Consider the following 19,483-nt stretch of genomic DNA (forward strand, 5'->3'; position numbering starts at 1 on the left):
AAAGAAAATGGGCAGAGGATCTGAATAGACGTACAGTATTTCTGAAGAGGGCATGTAGATGGCCAACCAGCTCATGAGAAGATGTTCAACATCACTCATTACTAGGGGATGCAAATCAAAACCAAAATAAGGTATAATCTCACACCGGTCGTACTATTATCAAAAAGGCAGCAAGTATTGGAGAGGTTGTAAAGATAAGGAAATCCTTGTATGCTGTTCGTGGTAATGTAAATTAGTGCAGCCACTATAGAAAGCAGTATGGAGATTCTTCAGAAAATTAAGAATTGAACTACCATATGATCCAGCTGTTCCACTTCTGGGGATTTAGCTTAAGAATGTAAAAACATTGATTCAAAAAGATATATGCACCCCTATGTTTACTGCAGTATTATTTACAATAACCAAGATAATGGAACAAGCCAGTGTCCATCAATAGATGGATAAAGTAGATGTGGTACACACACACACACACACACACACACACACACACACGCACACACACACTGGAATACTACTTGGCCACAGAAAGGAATGAAAGCTTGCCATTTGCAACAACATGGATGGACCTTGAAGATATTATGCTAAGTGAGATGGGCCAGATGGGGAAGGACAGATACCATGTGATTTCACTCACGTGGAATCTAAAATAAAAAACACAAACTTACAGAAACAGAGAACATATCAGTAGTTACCAGAGGGGGTGGGGGTAGGGGAATGGGTGAAGGTCAAATGTATGGTGATGGTTGGTAATGAGACTTTTGGTGGTGGTCACTGTGTGGTGCATTCAGATGTAGAATTGTAATGTTTTACACCTGAGACTTATATACCAATTTTACCTCGGATTAAAAAAATGTTATTACATGCTCAGGTCCTAGATATGGAGAGCATACCATACAGAGGTTTTTTGAGGGTTTCTTTATTGGGATTTCTGCAGGAAAGGCAGGAGGGTAAGTAGCTTAGAATCGGACAGTTTGAATAATTCTGGTGGGCTTTGGGTTATAAGCATGGACTCTAGTTGAACGGTACCTGGTCCTGGCATGACTGAGGCACAGGGATATACAAAATACGAATGCGATACCAGCTGTCACCGTGTTTCCTGGGAGCCTGTTCTTTCTGGCCTTGAGTGGGAGCCCACTCCTGTACTTTCTTAGTTTAGACTATATTTCCGAGCCGAGAGGAAAGGAAAAGTCGAGAAGATGCTGGAGGAGTCCGTTTTCTATTCTACAGGTGTCAGCTTCTTTGAGTGCTAACTCCTGCCAGAAACTCTTTCTCAGCCCCAGTGGATTCTTGGTCCCATCGCCAGGTATCATTTGTCCCAGGAAGTGTCCAGTGAGGGGGGCCTCCTGCTTGTTACGGCCCCGGGACCCTGGAGAACTGATAGAGGGAGAAGTAGTTGTCTCCAGGGATGAGGACACCTTCTCTCGGGGGCAACTCCGTCATGCTTCTATCAACAGCTAGAGGTTTCTATTTGTTAGTTGAACTACAGTTGACATATGGCATCATGTTTCATGTGTGCAGCGTAAGGATTTGCTATTTGTATACATGGTGAAATGATCACGGTAAGTCTAGTTAATATCCATCACTGCACACAGTTACCAAAAAAAATATTTTTTTCTTGCGATGAGACCCTTCAAGATCTATTCTCTTAGCAACTGTGAAACATTCAGCACAGTGTTAACTATGGTGGCCCTGCTGTGCATTATGTCTCAGGGCTCACTGATTTCATAACTGGAACTTTAGACTCCCTTCGCCTTTTCCCCCCCATCCCACTCAACCCCCAGTCTGTTCTCTGTGTCTGTCAGTTCATGGTTTTTAGGGGTTTTTTTGGTTGGTTTTTAGCTTCCACAAATGAATGAACCAGAGGTTTCTTAGGAAATTTTTAAAATAATTTTTAAATTTTATTTATTTTGAAAGAGAGAGTGCGCAAGCAGGGGAGGGACAGAGAGAGAGAGAGAGAGGGAGAGAGAATCCCAAGCAGACTCAGCACTGTTATCCATCATAGAGCCCGATGCAGGGCTCGAACCCACAAACCATGAAATCATGAGCTCAGCTGAAATTAAGAGTCAGACGCTTAACTGACTGAGCCACCCAGGTGCCCCTCTTTGAAGAAATCTTAATGGTCTCTTATTCCCTGGACACTGTAAATGCTATGGAGCTAGTGGAGAAGAAGGGGAGAACCTAGCATTTTTCTTTAGAAAAATGTTTGTTTTGTTTTAGAAATTTTTGGAAAATTAATTTGCCCATGTTTAAAATGGTTTCAGAGCCCTTTGCTGCTTTCATGATTCCATAGGGGCGCCCCCTTGACTCTAAATAGCCAAGGTGATATTTGTATCGACCTAGAAATAAGGTAAGCTCAGTCAAAGCTGAGAGAAGGTCTGAGTAGCACAGAGTCTTATTAAGTAGATAGGTAGGTATGACTTAAATTTGCTGTAAGTCACTAGTTTAAAAAATGGAATCTATTGTGGATATCCAGAGGGTGGATGTGGTTCAGAGTAATGCTTTTTTAAGGGTTTGAGTCCGAGGTAAACAAAACATCTCAGGCTTGAGGGTTGGAAGGTGGAAAAGGCAAAGATGGGCTAAGACATTCCAAGTTTAATATGTATGCATTTAAAGTATGGTAGGCTGGGGTGCCTGGTAGGTCGGGGCACCTGGGTGGCTCAGGCAGTTGAGCATCCGACTTCAGCTCAGGCCATAATCTCGCAGTTCATGGGTTCAAGCCTCACATTGGTCTCTGCTGTCAGCACAGAGCCCACTTCAGATCCTCTGTCCTCTTCTCTCTCTGCTCCTCCTCTGTGCTCGCTCTCTCAAACAATAAACATTAAAAAAATAACAAAGTATGGCAGGTTGCAGTGTCCCCTTGCTTATGTCCCCACTGGCTTATGGATGGAATGCTGAGGCTGAGATTTCCTGTGGGCTGATGCCCTAGCCTGTGGGGCTCTGGTTGAGTAAAGGTTATGGAGAAGGGAGTGTCTGATCCTGCGTTTGCATGCCATAGGGGAGGGCTGCCTGGGTGGCTCAGCCGCTTAAGCATCTGACTCTTGGTTTCAGCTCAGGTCGTGATGTCACGGTTCGTGAGGTCAAGCCCCACGTCGGGCTCCACACTGAGTGTGGAGCCTGCTTGGGCTCCTCTCTCCCTCCCTCTCCCTCTGCTTCTCTCTCCCCCCGCCCCTGCTTCTCTCTCTCAAAATGCAAAAACAAACTTTTAAAAGATGCCAAAGGGAAGTGCGGTGTCTATGGTGGCCTTAGCCCCTCATCATCTTCTCGAGGAGCGCGCTTGGCCCGTATCTGTAGGACCTGAGGCCGTCTGTCCCGACAGGGAGCTCCTTCCAGGTTTCTGGAGGACACGTGTGGTTGTGCAGTGCACACACCTGTGCCCTTTCGTGCCTCCTCACAGTGACCCCCAGGATCCTGAGAGCCATGGCAGAGCGCCAGTCGGAATTCACACATTTCAGACGGATCCGAATCGCCATGGGGACCTGGAACGTGAACGGAGGAAAGCAGTTCAGGAGCAACCTCCTCGGGACGGCAGAGCTGGCCGACTGGCTGCTGGACTCCCCCAAGCTCTCGGGCCTGGCAGGGTCCCCGGGTGAGTGCATGCAGCTGTCGCGACCACGAGGGCCTCGGTTTGACCTTTTCCGCAGCCGGTGCCTCCTGAGAATTGGTATTTGGTGCTCTCACTCCCGAGAAAGGTCAGAAAGTGCTGTGGTCTAACTTTCTAGAACACACCTGGCCAATTATTTGACGCCTTCCCTTTTCCGCATGTTTGGAAGGGCTGTCGAAGTGGGGAGTCTCTCTCTTCACATACAGAGATTTTGCAGTTGTGGGTCTCGCTCACTAGAACCTTCTTGTCATGAGGAGGAGCACGTGGCTCCTGGAGCCACATTGCCGTCGGAAGATGGGCCAGAGCCAGGCACACGGGTCGTGTTGCTGCTGACCAAGCACGTGTGTCGCAGCCTTCTCCCCAGCCACCTGTGTCTGCATATCCACTCTAAGCAGTTGCAAAAGAATTTGTGTGCCTTTTAGGAATACAATAATCCCAAGTGGGGCGCCTCACCTTGTGTCTTACATCATGCAAGGGAGTATTGGATGGCCTCAGAATTGCAGGGTTGGGAGAATCAATGATTTTCTGCAGTCAGCATTTATGCGGAGGCCTGGCTCTTTTAGGCTTCCTTGGATTCTGCAAGAGATCCGTGATCCGGTTCTCTGTGGACATGTAAGAGCCTCTCATTCTCCACAGCGGCCCTGAGAGGTGCCTGGAGCCCACCCCCCCCCCACCATCACGTGCACGGTCGGCACCCCGCTTGCTGCCTCGAGGTGCAGGAGAGCTGGAGCGCACAGTTCGGGGGTCCTGGGATTCTTGTGTCGGTGGGGACCGTTCAGAATGCCCACCGGAGCAGGCCCCATAAGTGCTGCAGACATTAGAGAGAACTTCCCTCCCCCTTTTCGAAAAATGGCTCTTTGTTTGCCAGCCGGCAGGGTGGGTGGGGACAGCAAGCTGTTGTCACTTTGCGGGGCATATTATTGGGATGCAGGCTCAGCAGCGCCCCCTAACCGGAAAAACTCACCGGGTGCAGGAGGGAGGAGGGGCTGTGGTGACTGTCGCCAGCAGATCAGAGGAATTGGGTAGTTTTTCTTTAAACAAAGAAGAGAAGCTCTAAGCCAGTCAAGCTTGAAGTTTCCAAGCTGCCCTGTGAGGCCAACAGGGAAAGAAGTGGACAGCCTGGCCTTTCCCGATGGCGTCAGGGAGCACAGGGTGTCCCTTTGTGCAGCGCTTTGAACCACAGCCTGAAATGATGGCTCAGGAGCCGAGTGGCAGAAGGTGGCAGGGGGGCACTGGAGAGATGTGGCAGGGGTCGTGTTAAAGCCTCAGCTTCCCTGTTAACAGGGACCCAGAGAGAACGGATGAGCAGCACCATGGCTGGCTATGTGCCCTGTAGAGTGCATTTCGGTAGCAGACCTCAGCCGTCACCACCTAGAGCTGGACAGGGTTTTCTGTGCTCCGACCACCGAGATGACAGTCCCCTGGGGCAGGAAGGGCCGCATCAGTCAGTCATAACTGGCAAGGCTGGGCCCAGCACTGTGAAAAGTACTGAGGGACACAGGCAAGTGTGAGACAGTGACGTCCCCACATGCCTTTGGGCCTGATGCACGTGTTGGTCACCGGGAAGGAAGGGAGACGGACAGGATGGTGCCCTTACCACCTGCCAGGTGGAGTGGGTAGTTCACACGTGCCATCTGATGGATGCTTCACAACTCCTTGTGAGATGGTGGTTACTGTCCCTTCTGCAAAGAAAGGAACAGAGGTCTGGAGGGGTCAGTAACGTGCCCCAGGACGTAGACAGGGAAAGGCCACGTGCACAGCAGGACGTGAGGGAAGGTGGGGCTCCACATGAAGCTTCACTGAGCCATCGGGACGCATGCACCCGGACCCAGGGCACACCTGGGCTCAAAGAGGCAAACGCGGTGCCCCGCGAGTTTGCTGACCCGCAAGTTTGCCTTGTTGCGTCTGATTGTCCTTCACCTCCGGCCTTTCCCCCCCCCCCAGATGATGACAGCCCAGCTGACATATTTGCCGTGGGGTTTGAAGAGATGGTGGAACTGAGCGCAGGGAATATCGTCAATGCCAGGTGAGCATCCAGGCACGAGGGGTGCAGGTGGCACCCTGAAACTCACCCGAGGCTTTCCTGAGCCAGGGGCCTGGCTAGGAGCGGGGTTCTGGGCCATCCTGCTTCGGCGTCCGCTAACCTGGGACCCTGGATGTGTAGATACTTGGGATTCCTTCTCCACACACAGATGGGTACCTCCGGTTCCTCTTTCTTTGCAAATTAAGAAAATAGAAGGACGGCGTGGTATTGCTGTATATTCTCAGCCATGTGTGGAGGCTGAGTCATGCTGTGAGCTGGCATGTGGGCACCTGGAAGGTGTGGGCTGAGGGCCAGGCTGGAAGGGTGCTGACTCACCTTTCCTGGGGTAGGTGAGAAGGGTAAGTGCAGGGAGACGGTGTTTCTGTTCCCTCCACGGGATGCAAAGGAAAGAAAACCACTGTATTAATGATTTCTGTAAGGTCAACTGGACTTTTTCTTTGTTGGTTTTATTTCAAGGACTTTTCTGAACAAATAATAAAACCTGGTCTGTGCAGCTCTAATGAGCGAGGTACTGCATTGGGTTTTAGGTGGAGGGGGTGGGGTGAGACGTGTGCTGTGATGTGTATGGTACAACCAGAAATACACAGATAGTCCATGGCAGGAGTGGAGGCAGGGAACTAACATGGGAGTGGGGACAGCATGACACCAGTTGTACAAAAAGAATAAACTAAGGGCTGGAGGAGTTTGTGGGTAGGAGGGCCCATCTCCAGCAGACGGTAGAGCGTTTCTTTCTCTTCCAGTACCACCAACAGGAAGATGTGGGGTGAGCAGCTGCAGAAAGCCATCTCACGCTCTCATAGGTACATTCTCTTGACTTCGGCACAGCTGGTGGGCGTCTGTCTGTATATCTTTGTACGTCCATACCATGTCCCATTCATCAGGTAAGAACATTGAGTTAATGAACGTCTGGGGGACACGGGGTTGTTGGTCTCGGTGTTTTGTTCGGACTTCCTCCCCCTCCCCCTTCCTGCACCAGGTTCGGGACTTGCCATTATTCTAAATCAATGTAGCAAACCCCCCAAGGAAAAACTGGGCTGAATAGAATATTGTCTGGTGACTAAAAAGCCACAGTGGGAACCTTCCAGGTCAGGAAGCTGAGCTCTTTCAGAAAGAGTGATTGTTGTCTCCCAAACTCAGTTTTGTGCAAGGAAAGGGATTTTTTGTTGAAGTTTTAGACAGGAAGCCTCTGACCAAGAGCTGAGTAACCCATCAGGAAATGCCAGCTCTTTAAAAGAGTTCTAAATAAGACATGTGGGCAGAAAGCCTCTCCCACTGTCACCCCATTGCAATGTCCCTAAAGTGACAGCTTTGTAAATGTCAGGAAGAGAACACTTAGGAAATGGGTGTCCTTTTAGGAAAGTGTGAGTGTGCATGTGTGTGTATATGTGTGTGCATGCATGTATACATCTGTGGTGTGTGTGTGTGCATGCATGTGTACATGTGTGCGTGTGTATTGTAAGGTTTGGGAGGAACTCACCTTTTCCTTCGATGACTCATAACCTCCCATTGCTACCGGGTCTCGCCCACGTCCATAGCATTCCCTCCAGTCTTTCTCACCGCCCCTGCCGGGCTGAACCTTTCCTGCTACCTGGGTGAACACCTCTGTGTATTTAGAGAAGAGCAGGCGTGCCCGTGGCAGAGCTTGGAGAGCAAGACTGGGCTCTGTGCCCATAATCCCCTTCTATGATGCTCAGAAAAATCTTTAAGTCCGTGTCCCCCTGACTGTTCATTCTGGTAGTCGGGCAGTGTCCAAAGTGAGTGGGTAAAAGTCAGTGAAGGTAAGGTCAGGGTAGAGGTTAGAGATGAACCACGAGAGAGGGCGGTGCTGGGGAGCTCCAGATTTCCCAGATGCCGCCCAGGGTCCCCAGCCTCTCCTTCAGCCTTAGCTTGTTTAGCTCCTACGCTTCTTGGCCACCTTGTCCGCTGATCGCTGGTCCCAGGGAGCAGGGGAGACCTCTGTGTGCCTCAGTCTACAGTCCCGTGGACCCGCACACTCACTCGTAGGAATTGCAGGCTGGCATTCGAATGCGAGCTGGAGTCTGCATGGAAACCGCCTACCCAGCCGGGCACAAATAACTGGGTGTTTCCTGTTTCTTAACATGCGTGGATTACCTGACTGCAGCACCCGTGCTTTGCCGGAAGGCTGCGGGTGTGGGCCGGGGGTGGGGAAGCCGGTGCTGCTTCGCAGGCATAGAAGCAGAAAGCGGGGATGGAAGCGACAGCTTCATGAGTGGTTCTGTGAGCGCAGGGCGCTTGAGAGTTGGGGCTGTGGAGACGGTCCTCCAGGCCTCCCAGGAGGCAGCCGTCAGCAGGGAGAGGAGAGTGTGGCGCGCTGGGCACCACATGGCCTGGCCGCTGACGATGTGATTAAACAGATTCTGAGCCACAAGCCCCAGGCTGCCGCCCAGCTCTTCTCTGGAGCAAAGCGGGTTTCCGCTTGTCCTTCCTAACCGCTAAGGAGCCGCCACCCGTGTGCATTCTGTGTTCCAGAGACGTGGCGATTGACACGGTGAAGACGGGCATGGGAGGAAAGGCGGGGAACAAGGGTGCCGTGGGCATCCGCTTCCAGTTCCACAGCACCAGCCTCTGCTTCGTGTGCAGCCACCTGACGGCCGGGCAGGCCCAGGTGAAGGAGAGGAACGACGACTACAGGGAGATCACCCAGAAGCTCAGTTTCCCGATGGTGAGCAACGTGCCGTGGGTGGATGGTGGCCCGGAATGTGACAGGGACGCGTGTGCTGGCTCCCTGCTCGGCGCAGCCCCACGCGTGGTTTTCTGAGCTGCCCGTATAGGCCGGGCATCGGAGGTGCGACTGCTGGAGGGTCCCTGCCCTTGGGGGCTCAGCGCGGGGGGAGGGGAGATGAGCTGGGATGGCACAACAGAGGTGAGCCCATGGGGTCTGGAGTGTTCTACGCCCCACATCAAGTCCTTATGCACTTACATGTTTTCGTTGCATCCCTGTGTGTTTTCTGATTTTCTCACTTGTGGTCCATGTTCTGTCCACGTTGGTGGAGAACAACTGAATCCAAACAGTGTGAGACGTGGTTTTCTTTAGATCTGTGGTCTTCACATATGTATTCTGTTGCAGCTAAGAACGCCCGTTTTTTTACTTTTAATTTTTAAAAAATGTTTGTTTATTTTGAGAGAGAGAGACACAGTGTGAGAGCAGGAAAGGGGCAGAGAGAGAGTGAGAGAATCCCAAGCAGGGCCTGTGAGGTGAGCGCAGAGCCCCATGCGGGGCTTGATCCCACAGACTGTGAGATCGTGACCTGAGCCAAAATCAAGTCAGACGCCCAACCCACTGAGCCACCCAGGCGCCCCAAACGCCCGGTTTTTGAATCTGTGGATTCCTGACTAAGGAGCCCTGGATCCTTCCACCTGGTCTCCAGGTTGCAGATAATATGCGCCATGCTGCCCTCTGGTGGTGGCAGGGGTTTCCATCCCAAAGCCAGCGGATCTTCTTTTCAAATTCAGATTTGAATGTTCTCTTTCCTGTATAAACATGACTGCCTGCACACCTTCAGCCTGGTGCAAACCACCGTTTCCCAGCAGTAAGGGGAGGCCAACTCTTTTCACCACATGTTCTGCCAGTGTCTGTGACACCGTTGGCTGGGTCACAGAGCTCCAGAGTGTGAGACCAAATAGATCCCATAAAACTGGCATCCTGTTTACTGGGGTGCATAGGCTCTCCAAGCAAAAACTCTTTTATTTTCATCAGTGAGTGCTGTAGTCTTTGCTGTAGTTTTTGTTTGTTGGATCAAAAAAGAAGCAGAGCTGGGAAATTTACAACGTGTAGTCTTCTAATTTACGGAAGACATTATACGTGTTTTCTCTGTGTGTCTCTTCATTTAAAAAAAAAAAAAAGTCCAACCAGGGACGCCTGGGTGGCTCAGTTGGTTACACATCTGACTTCAGCTCAGGTTGTGATCTCATACTCCATGAGTTCGAGCCCCGCATCAGGCTCTGTGCTGACAGCTCAGAGCCTGGAGCCTGCTTCGGATTCTGTGTCTCCCTCTCTCTCTGCTCCTCCCCTGCTCATGGTCGGTCTCTCTCTGTCTCTCTCTCTCAAAAATAAACGTTAAAAAAAATAGTCCAACTCTTCTCACTTAAAGTGCTGTTTTGAAATAGTAAACTTTAGACATATTCAAAGTATTCAAAGGGCTCAAAACGAGCCTTTTTTTTCAACAACAGAAATATTGCGGATGCCGATCAGTTAATGCTCTACACCTGTGCTGCCCGGCGGACTAGGCTGTAGCCACAAGCAAGTATTTTAATTTAAATTAATTAAAATTAAATAAAACAAAAATCCCTTGGTTACACTGGCCACATTTCTTGATGGCCACTCACTGGCTGCTTGTGACTGGCTGCCTGTGGCCAGCTGCTCCCGTTCTGGACGGCACAGATGGAGAACATTTCCATCACTGCCGAAGTTCTGTTGGACAGCAGCGCTCTACACATTTATTTGGTTGTGATCGTTTTAATCCTCCGCCCAGATTACTGTCGTGGTTTGCAGGGAGTGGGGGTATAGCAGAAACAGATTCTGGAGTTAGGCAGATCTGAGTTCAAATGTTGCATTTATTGTGCATTAGTGGTGTAACTTCAGCAAGCTTTTTGAACTTTCTTTTTTAATCTAAAAGAGAGCCCATAGTGCGTGCTGCCCAGGGTTGCCATGAGGGCAGTGCGCCCCGGGACACAGCCCAGTGCTTATGGATGGGTGGTAGGGGCGATGCATAGTGGCCACTGTCATTGTCTTTGGTGATTCACGGCAGGGAGCGAGGACGAGGATCAGTGCTCTCCAGAGCTGTGCTGGTGGACCTCGGGCTCAGGGTGGGCTGGACCGGGACGGGGGCGGGGGGAGGCGGGGGGCACGGGGGGCACGGGGGGCGGGGGCTGAGAATGGAGCAGAGGGCCACAGGATGAAAATGGACAAAATCCATGACGTTTTACAAAGTTGCACATTCTGAGCATTTTCACTTATTTTCCTATGCCTGATCCTCCTAACTCTGAATGTTTGGGGCCGCTCTTCTTCGGGTGTGTAGACATAACAAAGGCAGGAGCACAGCCAGTCACGGAGCTGGGGTGGGCGCCGTGAAGGACGAAGTCATGCTTCCCCAGTTAGAGCTGAGCTTTCTCCAAACCACTCAAAAACATTGTCATTTTAAGCAAAGTAAGCCACATAGGGGCGCCTGGGTAGCTCAGTCTCTTGATATCAGCTCAGGTCACGATCTCACAGTTCATCAGGTTGAGCCCTGAGTTGGGCTCTGGGCTGACAGGCAGGATCCTGCTTGGGATTCTCTCCCTCGCGCTCTGCCCCTCCCCTGTGTTCGTTCTTGCTCACTCTCTCTCTCAAAATAAATAAATAAACTAAAAAAAAAAAAAAATAAGCTATGCAAAAGCCCCTCAGTAAGTGTATGGGATTAATGAAAGACGAGATGCTGTATTACGAGACATTTTTTTTTAAGTAACATTTTAAGAAACAGCGCATCTGTGTATTATCTGCATGGTGAATTTTTCTCCCGTCGCCCACCTTCTTTGCAAGATGGGCCAGGATGACTGTGATTTTGTTTACGACAGGGAAGAAACATCTTCTCTCACGATTACGTGTTTTGGTGCGGCGATTTCAACTACCGCATCGATCTCACTTACGAAGAAGTCTTCTATTTTGTCAAACGCCAAGACTGGAAGAAACTTCTGGAATTTGATCAGCTCCAGCTGCAGAAATCAAGTGGAAAAGTAAGTTGTGCTCTTAAAATATGCCTTAGCATATTTTACTATGGAGTAGCATCTAAGTGTCTACACCAGCGTGCGGTAAATTAAGCTCCATGAGTGAGTGGATTTAACAGTGATTCTGATGCTAAGATGTGTGGCGTGTGAAGTTAAACATGAGTGTCCGTTCACACCCACTGCCTGGTCCTCCTCCAACGGGCTGTGCTCAGGGTCTGTGTGTCTGCTCGGGGCGGGAGCAGCCGCCCCCCTGCGAGAGACTGGCGGGCACACAGGCCAGCCACAGGAACAGTGGCGGCAGAAGCCCCTCCTCCAACACCAGAGCCCGTGCTCTGCGGTTAGAGGTGGGCTTGCTGTCCCTCATCCTTCACACAAACTGAGCCCTCAGTCCTCCGTGTCCCCCCAGGGAGCAAGTGGTCGCGCTCGGCGGGAATCAGAACGGCTTCGAAGGGCCCCGTGTCAGCAGCAAGCACAGTGCTGGGTGGGGATGGAGAATGCTGATGTAGACAAGCCCACCCAGCTCGTACCCCACGCCAGCTTTGTAGGACCCACTGACAGGCGCTCAAAGCGCTTTATTTTGATGATAGTTCTGTTTCTCATTGGTGAACACACTAATGAATTATAACTGTATTTAATATACTTTATATACCAATTTGTGTGGGTAATCCTCAAGACCGTCCTATAAATTAGGTTATTATACCCATTTTATAGACAAGAAAACTGAGGCCAAGGTCAAATGAGTCCAAGGTCACACGGTCAGTACACAGAGCCATGATGCAGTCCAAGATTGTCAAACTACAGAGCTCATGTTTGTCCCCCCAAATGACCCGTGTGCAGTTTTTTAGTGACTCCTCAGGCAATGACACGATAGGAAAGATTCAGGTATAGGATCTGTCCTCAGTTCTTCTGGGTCACACTGGCCGGCTTCCCGATGACGCAGCTGATCTTCCCCAATGCATACTGTTTGCTCATGTTGGTATCTGGTAGCTTTGTGGCAGGCTGGGCCGAGAGGGCAGGTGCACAGCCATATTCCATCTACCTTTTGAAAACGCAGCTGGTAAAATGTGTGGTGAGAGGGATTCAGGTGTCTCTTGCGGCAAGAGACAGGCATTTTTTGACGCTTTCTGTGCACTCCCCACTCAACCCTACCAGGGCTGTGGATTGCTAAGGGAGGCCAGATGGAAAAGTAACCACGCCATACATCTCTGCAACAGTTTCTTCTCTCTGCCTCCTACCAGTGTTGTCCACACCCTTCCACAGATGCACTGAGTGAATTTAGTACAGGCCGTTCTAGGGTCTTCTCACGGCACTGCGGCTGGATCCGGAGCTAAACCGAAAGAGAGTTCAGTCTCAGTTCTGTGCTTCTGTTGACCCGGTTCATTCAGTTAGCAAATATCGATGAAGACCTTGCTAGCAATGGCCTGGCATCGTACTAGGTCTGGGACTGTGCGGATGGGGCACCTGTGAGCCTCGCCGCCTGCCTTCCGCGGTCTCCCGGGAACTGGCAAGCGGACAGTGGTACATCGGGTACTTGAGGTGGGTGGGAGATCCTGTGTGGTGTGTAAGTCAGTACAATGAGTAATCATCACTCTCTTGCTAATTAAATAGCACCCATACGTTCAGTTTGAAACATATTTGCAAATACAACGTAGATCCTGTGTCTTTTAAGGAAGAGAGCCCTTTGGTATGTGCTTTTTTATTTTTTTGTTTTTACATACGACACACAGAATCTAGGAGAACGAAGGTGGTCTTGGTCTTTTCTCCCAATAGATTTTTAAAGACTTTCATGAAGGCACCATTAATTTTGGACCTACTTACAAGTATGACGTTGGCTCAGCCGCCTACGACACAAGTGACAAATGCCGCACCCCTGCCTGGACAGACAGGGTCCTGTGGTGGAGGAAGAGGCACCCTTTTGACAGAACAGGTGCGTGGGACGTGTGCACCTTCAGAGCCGATAGAGGGGGAATGGTGGACAACCACAGAGGGCAAGTCAGTCACAGTGATGCAGCACAGCGTTCTTTGCTATAAACAGCAACTTTCTTGGTAACCCGAAGCTACAGGAGATTCGTTCCAGTTGTTGGTCCCTAAGCTTTGGAAGTTGTGCTTTGGGGAGCTCCCCTTTGGCTCTCCCCATCCCTGCATCACGGCTGTCCCCGCACACCACCCCGTCTGCCTTCTGTCCTGGGGGGGCGAACAGGAGAGAAGTCAGTGTCCAATGTCTGCGCCTCACCCACAACATGCAGTACATCCGGCCCCTTTTGTTCAACCAAACTCTTACCTGCTTAAAGCTCCAATTCCAGATAGGACATGAGCCCGACCCAGGGAAGGAGGGTTTTTTCCTCAATTAGTTTTCCAGTATGTTTAGAAGTATTAGCAATGGCCAGCTGGGAAGGGCAGCTCATTTAGAACACCTATACCTAAAACAGCTCGGCTTTTCTGGCAAGATGGATGCAGAGATTTCAAAGCCAGGAAATCACACTGTTCAGATCGCTCTGTGGGTGTCTGTGACCTCCCCAGGGTACCGAGAGGCAGGGACCCCGTCATGGTCTTAGTCTCTGCTCCTCCTAACCGTACGAAGGGCTGCAGACGCCCTGTGTTCCTGTGGCCTCTGGGGTGGAAAGCCCACAGCCGCCACTGAGTGTGTCCACTGGGGAGGAAGTAGGCAGCACTGGACGACCTACGTGGATTACCTGCCCCAGACCCCAGAGCCGCCTTGGCGAGGTTTCCGGCCCAGTGGGTTAGAGGGAACGAGTCTGAGACAGGGTGGTCTGTGACATAGACCCCCGTGGCCCAGGCTCCTCAGTCGGCTTTTCCGTATGTTGATACAATCGTGTGTTGTGTGTGGGTCTCTGGATCGTAATCCCTGCGAGTAGCCGGAGATCTCAACCTGCTAGACAACGACATAGACGCGGACAGCACGGTCAGACATTCCTGGTCTCCTGGAGCCCTCAAGTATTACGGCCGAGCGGAACTGCAAGCATCCGATCACAGGTACGGTCCTGGATGCCGCGGGGACTTTTGTGCTGGCAAAAGCAGCATCCGCTGCTCCCCGCGGACAACGGGTGTGCTGTCCCCTTCAGAATGCGGGTGTGCAGGCATGTGGAATTCAGTAAACAACAAAGAAGAGTGTGACAGATCGCTGTGTATCCACCATCAAGAAATAATCACTGTTAGTAGTATTTTGTCATTGCTCGTATCACAACTGACGTCATTTATGAAAATTTCAAAGATGCAGCCTATGGTACTTTGTCGTTTAAATTCCCATAAACGATGTCATTGTGCAACTTGCTTTTTTGGTCACTTAGTGTCTTTGAGATACAGTCAGGTCGATGTTACAGATCTGGCTCATTCACTTGTAATTGCCGTCCAGTGTCCCACTAAATGTATCCATGGAAGTTACCCATTCACCTACTGGGGACGTGTTTTTCCTAATATCATTACAAATGGCCTTAGGGTTGGGTTTTTTTTTTTTTTTTAATTTTTTTTTTAATGTCCGTTTATTTCTGAGAGAGAGAGCACAAGCCGGGGAGGGGCGGAGAGAGGGGGAGACAGAGAATTCAAAGCAGGCTCTGTGCTGAGAGCACAGAACCTGTTGCGGGACTCGAACCCACCAACTGTGAGATCCCAACCTGAGCCGGAGTCGGATGCTCGACAGGCTGAACCACCCAGGTGCCCCATGCCGTAGGGTTTTTAAGTGTTGGATTCTGAGTTCTTAAATGCTCTGAGCAGTTGGTTTGGCCATTAAGGGTGGAACACAGCAGCCGGGTCGGTCAGCTCGGTGTGCCCCGAGACCAGTCTCCTAGAACGTCTGTAAAGAGACAGAGGAGGGCATTTGAGGGTGTGAACAGGAAGGGTTTGATCGTCCTACAGCTGCTACCAAACTTGCCTGTCAGTTTGAGCTTCTACAAGGAAGGAAATTAGGAGACAGAGTTGCTGGTGAAGTCAGTCAGCCGTTAAGTCTAAATCTTTAGTTATTCTAAATTCTCGAGAAACCTGTTGTTGCAAATACGTGCCCAGAAATGAGCCCCGGGAAATCTCCAGATATGGGACTTTCAGGTGTGCTAGTTCAGTGAGTGTCTTTAGAAGCAGTTCATCGAACTATATTTGCTGAGCAGGGCCCTGTATGCTAGGCCCTGTTCCTGGCACTGAGGATTAGCAGTGAACAAAACAGACAAGACCACATTCTCACGGAATTGTCTAGTGAGGACAGACAGCTAGTAAACAAGTGTAAGTGCTGTGAAAGGAAAAATAGTAATGGCAAGAGTCAGACAAGGGGTTGGTGCTCTTTTAAACCCAGTGTTCAGGGAAGGCCTTTCAGGTATGATGACCATGGAGCCAAGGCCTGAAAGACGTGAGAGTGTGAGCCATGGGGGTGTCGAGGGGAGAGCATTCCAGGGTGAGAAGCAAGGCAGCGAACATTCAGGAATCCAGAGAATAGAGGTGGCGTAGAAAGAGTGGAGGAAGTCCTAGGAGATGGGCAAGAAACGTAGACCACGTGGAACCCCACGGGCCGCAAAAAGACGTTGGGTTTTACTCGAGCCGAGGAGTGGAGTCATCTGACGAGGTGTTGACGGGATCAGCTGAAGAGAGTCCAGTGGGGCCAGGGAAGAAGCTAATGCAGCAGGCAGGGGAAGAAACAGTGCCAGTCTTGGACCAGGTGGTCTTGGGTCCCCGTGGCAAGACGTGTCTGGGTTCTGGATGGATGTTGAAAGTGGCGCCCACGGGGTTGGGTGGCATGTATGTGCATGGGGGACGATTTGAGGAGGACCCCAGGGTTTGGCCTAAGCAACCACAAGGATGGAGTAGCCTCCACTCAGCCGGGATGCTGGGAGGTACAGATCTGGACATAATGGTTTCAGATGCGTCTTAGACTTTTATTGATTTTTCTAATTATAAAAGCAGAGTATCTCCCTTATTGACGGTTAGGGGGAAACCTACATAAACAAGCAAAGCCTCCATAGTTCTGTGTCTGCAGTGGTTTGTCTTGTGTTAGCTGCGTTTTCCAGGCATGTTAGAAGATTTTACACCAAAATGTTCACCTGTGCGTGGTGTATGTTCACGTGTAGATGTGCTTTTAAGTATTTAAATGCGTATAAGAAAATTGGGATTACGTTAGGCAGACTTACCATTTTGCTTTTTAACTTATTACATTAATATTTTTTAATTAAACTTTTTCTCTTGAGGGCACCTGGGTGGCTCAGTTGGTTAAGTGTCCAACTTTGATTTTAGCTCAGGTCATGATCTCGCCATTGTGAGATCCAGCCCCAGGGTCAGGCTCTGCACTGACAGGGTGGAGTCTGCTTGGGATTCTCTCTCTCCCTCTCTCTCTGCCCGTTCCCCCCAACTCGTGCACTCACTCGCGCTGTCTCTCAAAATAATAAACGTTGAAAAGAATATTAGGAAAAATGTAATTAAAAAAATCTTTTATTTTGAGGTAACTATAGATTATAATTCCTCTGTAAGGAATAATACAGAGACCCCATGTACCCTTCTCCCGGTGCCCGCAGTGAGAAGATACTGTCGCTCTGGAGCACGGTGTCATGACCAGGATGGTGACACTGACACGGTCCAGATGCAGAATGTCTCCATCACCACAGGGATGCCTCATGGCGCCTTTTTACAGCCACGCTTGTCTCCCCTGCTTGGCCCCTGTCCACCGCTGCCCTTTTTCCTCCCTTTCCATAATTTTGTTATTTGTTTGTTCGAAGTTGTATTTATTTTGGGAGAGGGAGGAGAGAGCAGGAGAGGGGCAGAGGGAGGGAATCCCAAGGAGCCTCCACACTGTCAGCGCGGAGCCTGACATGGGGTTCCATCTCATGGTGGCGGGATCATGACTTGAGCCAAAATCAAGAGTCGGATACTTAACTGCCTGAGCCACCCAGTTTTAGAAAACACTCACTTTGTGCATACTCCTGTGTCAGATTCTTCTCAGTCTTCTTTTTTGTTCCAGAAGCAAAAAAAAAGTCTAACAATGGTGCTGTACATCTCGGGGATCATACTGATTATATATCACTTTTGCAGTGTTCCCTGGTTTTAAAGGTCACCACCATATGATCTACGATTTTGTCTTATGTTTTGTTTCCTCTCGATGCTGTATTATATATTTTTTTAGTAAAGTTTATTTTGAGAGAGAGTGTGCATGCGTGCATGCCAGCGGGGGAGGGGCAGTGAGAAAGGGGAGAGGGAGGATCCCAAACAGGCTCCACGCTGTCAGCCCAGAGCCAGACTCAAGGCTCAAACTCACGAACCATGAGTCGATGCCATATTACAAATGTCTTCAATAAGGTTGCATGGTCTTCATAATAGAGGATTTTCTACATTTTTGTAAAGAGAGTAAACCCATCCTCCATCACAATTACAATAACAGTTGCTTTGGGGCGCCTGGGTGGCTTAGTTAAGCATCCGACTTCGGCTCTGGTCATGATCTCACAGTCTGTGAGTTCGAGCCCCACGTCAGGCTCTGCGCTGACAGCTCAGAGCCTGGAGCCTGCTTTGGATTCTGTGTCTCCCTCTCTCTCTTCGCCTCCCCTGCTCACGCTCTCTTTCTCTCAAAAATAAACATTAAAAATAAATCTTTAAAAAACCCTAATTTTTCAAAAAGATTAATAATAACAATTACATTATTTCCTGCCAATCTGTTTTCTTGTGTGTGTCCACTAGACTTCTCCAACATCATTCTTACTAGTTGTATAAGATATTATCGTACAGCTGCACCATAACCTATTTCGCCGTCACAGAACAGTTAGATTATTTCCCCTTTTCCTTTTCCCTCCCATCAACAGTCATGATCACCCTTGTATATAAATCTCTGTCTGAATCCCTTAGAACAGAGTCCTAGAATTGAAATTAGTAGGTCAAAAGAGATGAACATTTTTGAGATTCTTCACATCAGTTGCCAAGTCGCCCTCCAAAAAGCTTGAATCCCTAGCAAAGGGAGAATTCCCACCTCCCGCCGTCCTCGGCAGTACTGGTGAAAACCACGTAAAAAATCTTTGCTAGTGGCTGGCGCTGTTTTCTCTAAATCACCCGTAGGTAAAAATGCCAAGACAACGCTAGGATTGGGCAGAGATGGAGTCTGAAACCCTAGGACAGCACAGTGCTGTGTTGGGGCCACACTCACGGGGTGTCGATGTTCCCTGTTGACAGTGGAGCTGTGGGGGCGGGAGCTGCTCAGCTCGCTAACCGGTACCTATCTTCCCTTCACGTCTAACGCAGACCCGTGCTGGCGATCGTGGAGGTGGAAGTGCAAGAAGTCGATGTGGGTGCTCGGGAGAGGGTGTTCCAGGAAGTGTCCTCTTTCCAGGGCCCCCTGGATGCTACCGTCATCGTCAACCTTCAGTCACCAACCGTAGAAGAGAAAAACGAGTTTCCTGAGGATGTGCGCACAGAACTCATGCAGACATTGGGCAATTATGGGACCATTGTTCTTGTCCGGTAAGTACTGCCCTGGCTGGCACGGGGTCCCACATGCACGTCACGTACATGCCAGCCCCATTGAATCGCCATGTTGCACTTGGCATTGACTTGGCTCAACTTTTATTCCAGGGTCAACCAAGGGCAGATGCTGGTGACTTTTGCAGACAGTCACTCAGCTCTCAGCGTCCTGGACGTGGACGGTATGAAGGTGAGTCGTGCGTGGTCAGCTGTGCCGCGGGGGCTGCTTACCCCCCAGGGTTTTCTTGTGCTTTTGCGTGGCCATGGCATCTCCTCACCGTGTCTCTAGATGTGGGTGCTGCATGAGCTAGTACTCTTCCTTCCAGTATCTATTTCTGGTGAGGGATCTGATGTCCATCCCTGGCCACTTGCAGACTTTGGGAGAAAGAGCAAGTTCTTAAGCATGGATCCCGCTGAGTCACCGGGTCTGTCTTAGCTCACACCTGCACGTGGGAGAGCGTTGCAATCCTTCTCCCCGCGTATTTCGGAATATGCCGCGTACAGGTGGTTTCCATTTTGGTAATATCCTGGTTTGATGTTCACATGGAATGAAAAGCCAAAGATGATAATTCCACTTTTATTTAGACCATATGTGAGCTGTGCTGATCTTCCCTGAGGTCTAGACCCTCGATTTTTCTTGGTAAAACAGGAAGGTCGGCCTGCTCCTGATGCCCGAG

At 50.0% G+C, this 19,483-nt stretch overlaps 1 protein-coding gene across 4 annotated transcripts in view; it reads left to right on the forward strand.

Moving 5' to 3' along the window:
• The window catches only part of SYNJ2 (synaptojanin 2), a 104,993-nt gene that overhangs the window by 71,974 nt on the left and 13,536 nt on the right, over positions 1-19,483 (forward strand). For 3 of the 4 annotated variants that reach the window (XM_023254528.2, XM_023254530.2, XM_023254531.2), the window contains exons 12-20: positions 3,395-3,586; positions 5,546-5,627; positions 6,386-6,526; positions 8,136-8,328; positions 11,220-11,378; positions 13,140-13,296; positions 14,246-14,363; positions 18,588-18,806; positions 18,918-18,996. In XM_023254528.2, the coding sequence (XP_023110296.2) occupies positions 3,395-3,586; positions 5,546-5,627; positions 6,386-6,526; positions 8,136-8,328; positions 11,220-11,378; positions 13,140-13,296; positions 14,246-14,363; positions 18,588-18,806; positions 18,918-18,996 (1,340 nt within the window). The remainder of the gene's footprint in view (positions 1-3,394; positions 3,587-5,545; positions 5,628-6,385; positions 6,527-8,135; positions 8,329-11,219; positions 11,379-13,139; positions 13,297-14,245; positions 14,364-18,587; positions 18,807-18,917; positions 18,997-19,483) is intronic. The other variant, XM_023254529.2, reaches the window with a different exon arrangement.

Source organism: Felis catus, chromosome B2 (genome assembly GCF_018350175.1).
Source record: "Felis catus isolate Fca126 chromosome B2, F.catus_Fca126_mat1.0, whole genome shotgun sequence".
NCBI classification, from domain to species: Eukaryota; Metazoa; Chordata; class Mammalia; order Carnivora; family Felidae; genus Felis; species Felis catus.